This window comes from Embiotoca jacksoni, unplaced genomic scaffold, assembly GCF_022577435.1.
Source record: "Embiotoca jacksoni isolate LCO1_2020_lvr unplaced genomic scaffold, fEmbJac1.0.p SCAF_41, whole genome shotgun sequence".
Classification (NCBI taxonomy): Eukaryota; Metazoa; Chordata; class Actinopteri; family Embiotocidae; genus Embiotoca; species Embiotoca jacksoni.
This window is the reverse complement of record NW_027185394.1, coordinates 1776197-1779913: the sequence shown is the minus strand read 5'-3', so window position 1 is coordinate 1779913 and position 3717 is coordinate 1776197. Positions and strand designations below refer to the sequence as shown.

The window sequence follows — 3717 nt, the reverse complement described above, 5'->3', positions numbered from 1 at the left end:
GACAGCACTGCATTTAAACCAGACACAATTCTGTAGTGGAAATCACTGCATGGGCTCAGGAACACTTCTGAAAACTGTTGTTTCTGAACACAGTTCATCGCTGCATCCACAAATTCAGGTTAAAACTCTCCAAAGAAGAAACAAGATAAAAACATGATCCAGACTCGCCGCCACATTCTTTGAGGTGAAGTGGAAAACTGTCCTGTGGTCAGACAAATCAAAATCAGTGATTATTTTTGGAAATCATGGGCATTGTGTCCTCCAGGCTAGAAAGGAGAGGGACCACACAACTGGTTAACCGGACACAATTCAAAAGCCACAACTGTGATGGTACAGGGACGCACTAGTCTGGGAAGGCACCACGAATGCTGAAGGATAAATACTAGATTTGGAGCAACATATGCTGACATCCAAACAACGTCATGTTTTCAGGAGAATTCTTGCTTATTTCAACAAGATAATGGTAAACCAAATTCTGCACATATTACAACTACATGGCTCTCTAGTAGAAGACTCCGTTGATAAACCGGCCTTCCTGCAGCCCAGACCTGTAACCCACTGAAAAACAATTGGTGCATAGTGAAAGAAAAATATGACAAAGGAGATCCCAAAGTGTTGATCAGCTCAAATTCTATATCAGATCAAAGTGGATAACATTTCACTTTCAAAACTCCAGCAACTGATCTCCTCCGTTCCCAAATGTTCACAGTGTTGTTAAAGGAATAGGTGATGCGACACAGTCGACAATATGACCCTGTCAAATTCAAAATGAGAACATATTTCTCATTTTGAATGTTGATATGTTACCTTTGGTCCATTTTCAATTAAAAGTGTGTTTATGGAATTTGCAAATCACCTTGTTCTTTATTTATTTACATTTCCCAAAGCGTCCCAACGTTATTTAAATGGGATTAAAAACAAAATGATAAATTCTCATATTTTGTTGCACTGTTATTTTCGTTTTTCCTATCAGCTGACAAATTTATAAAAGTAGTAAGTTGTTTTGGTGAGTTTGTTTGTTTCAGAGTCAGAGAGCCGTGTCTCTCTACAGTCAGAGGTTTTTGTACGGCGGTTCAATGAGTTTGTATCACTGTGGTGGACTTTTGGTGGAGGAACCAGACTGGATATTGGAAGTAAGTTTATTCTCTTTTCAACACTAAAAAGTAAATAGTAAACTAAGTTTAGTATTGTTTGTTTAGTGTTAGATGGAAAATGAAACTTTTTGGTTGCAGCAATGTTTGAATTTATATTTGTATTTGTCTTCTTATATCATGGAGCCGATTACTCAGTTAAACTTTTGACATTTTCACTGTCAGACTGAAGATTAAAGAACTTGATGTGTTGAAAAGATAAAACTTTATTCCTCCTCTGATTAGTTTGTGATTTTCCAGCACAATAACAGTTGTTAGGTTGAATACAAATTCTATCAGGAAAACTGGACAGATTGAAGATAAAAATGCGTATTCGTAAATGAGCAAAATCATCTATGTTATTATCGTGTCAAATATATTTTCAAATTTAGTTTGAAATTACGTAAACAGTTAAATAATAATTAAAATCAACGTGTAGAACATTTTATGTTGGTGAGTTTCTTTCCTGTTGTTGTTTCCTCTAAATCCTTTAAACTAACGTGTTGTTCAGACTTTTAATGATGATGTTCAGAAAAACTTTGATTGTAAATTTTTCCACATCTGCTTCTTTTATTTTCAGAGTAGTTTGACATATTTCAGTGTAAACTGTACGATGATTCTCTCTGTGCTGATTTGCATGAGATGCTTCTTAAAGGGAAGTGAAACAATGTGTGAGTGAGTGACTGGTGGAGCAGAAAAAACATCTGACTGAAACTCCTTAAAGGACAAAATGAACTGTCTCCCAGTGAAGGTGTCCAAGTGTGTTTCCTGTCCACTAACCTGATTGCTGTCTCCTAGTTGATGCCCGTCCCACCCTGATGGTGCTGCCCCCCTCCGTGGAGGAGCTGCAGAAGAATGAGAAGGCCACCCTCATGTGCCTGGCCAACAAGGGCTTCCCCTCAGACTGGAGTCTGGCCTGGAAGGTGGACGGCAGCAGCAGCAGCAGCAGCAGCAGCATCAGCTGGGAGGAGAGCAGGAGCCTCGCTGTGCTGGAGAAGGACGGCCGCTACAGCTGGAGCAGCACCCTGAGGCTCCCTGCAGACCAGTGGGGGAAGGTGGGCTCTGTGACCTGTGAGGCCACCCGGGGCTCCCAGACTCCCATCTCAGAGACACTGAGGAGAGACCAGTGCTCCCAGTCCTGACCTGCCTCACTGAGACTCTCATACTGGTTTCACTCTGATACTGCTCTCAATCTGGAACTCTGTCTTTCCTTCTTTGATGTGAATAAATAAAGATTCAAATAGTTTCATTTTCCTCTTCATCATGACAGTTGTTCATGTTTTCAGTGAAATAAAGATATTTGTCTTCAAATCAAAAATGTTTCCAAGTAAAGATTTCTTTCATCAGATGTTTTATTCCACTTAAACTCTCCAAATATTAAATTAATGGTCGAGCATATTTTTTATTGATCATATTAAAAATCTAAGAGCTCATTTAACTCTGTAATAACACCAAGAATTATGTGGGCAGAATTGAAAAGTTCACAATGATTGTTAAATGAATCTAAAATCTTACAAAAGATGTAAAACATGAGAAAAGTAAAATAGCCTCTCATCACAGCACATACAGTGGTGCTAGAAAGTTTGAAGGAATTTTCTATATTTCTTCATGAACATGAAATCCTCAGATTTGAACACAAGTCCTATAAAAGAGAACCTACTGGGTCCAATTCTGTTTTATATGTTTATAAATGCAACCTCTTGGATCTCTGTTTAAAACAACCAAGATTGCGTCACAATTCTATGCTGACGATACTCAGGTATACCTGCCTCTGAAACCTGACACCGCCTCTATGAATTCTTAAACAACCTGATTGGCTGTGTGAAAGTGTGAAAGAAGGACAGAGTGGGACTCTAAGATGTGAAACTTCCTGTAAACTGCCGGGAATGTTTGTTTTAGAAATGCAAAAAGAAGACTGGCCACAACACCGAGCCAGCGCAGAGGATGCTGGGAATTATGTGTGTGCTTTTGAAGGCCCGGGGTCGGTGCAGAGTGATCCTCTGTTTGTGGATGTTCAGTGTGAGCAGAACAATCTTTACTGTAACGAGGACCAGCGCTCTGTTAAAGGAGGTTTTCATTTCCTGGTTGAGTTTGGATCTGGATTAATCAGAGTGGAGGAAAAAGAAAGGAAACGTGCTGATTGGTTGATAGTAGAATATCATCAGCATACAGTGATTTTACAGAACCATGTCAGTGTGTGTGTGTGTGTGTGTGTGTGCTCAGTGAACTGTATCAGTTCAGTTTCTGTTCAGTCTGACTGAGGGAGGTTTTTGTACGACGCTTTTTCACTGTGTGAACACATACTGACTGTTGATGTAATGAAAACTCTGACAGTAGTAAACTGCTGCATCTTCAGCCTGGACTCCTCTGATGGTCAGAGTGAAGTCAGAGTTTGATCCACTGCCTGTAAAACGATCTGAAATCCCTGATTGTCTGGTGCTAGTATAATAAATGAGAAGTTTAGGAACTCCTCCATCTTTCTGTTGGTACCAGGCTAAATTGTTCCCATTTATGTCCTGACTGGTTGTACATGTGATGGTGGCGGAGCCTCCCAGAGCAGAGCTCACTGCTCCAGACTGAGTCACTG

The 3717-nt window shown here is 40.0% G+C and overlaps 1 gene segment (V, D, J or C); it reads left to right on the top strand.

Annotated features, from left to right (window-relative positions):
• Positions 1–245: 245 nt before the first annotated feature.
• LOC138209840 (immunoglobulin kappa constant-like) lies at positions 246–2348 on the top strand. The segment is given in 2 exon segments: positions 246–330; positions 1929–2348. Coding segments are annotated over 2 exon segments (429 nt in total).
• Positions 2349–3717: the final 1369 nt, after the last annotated feature.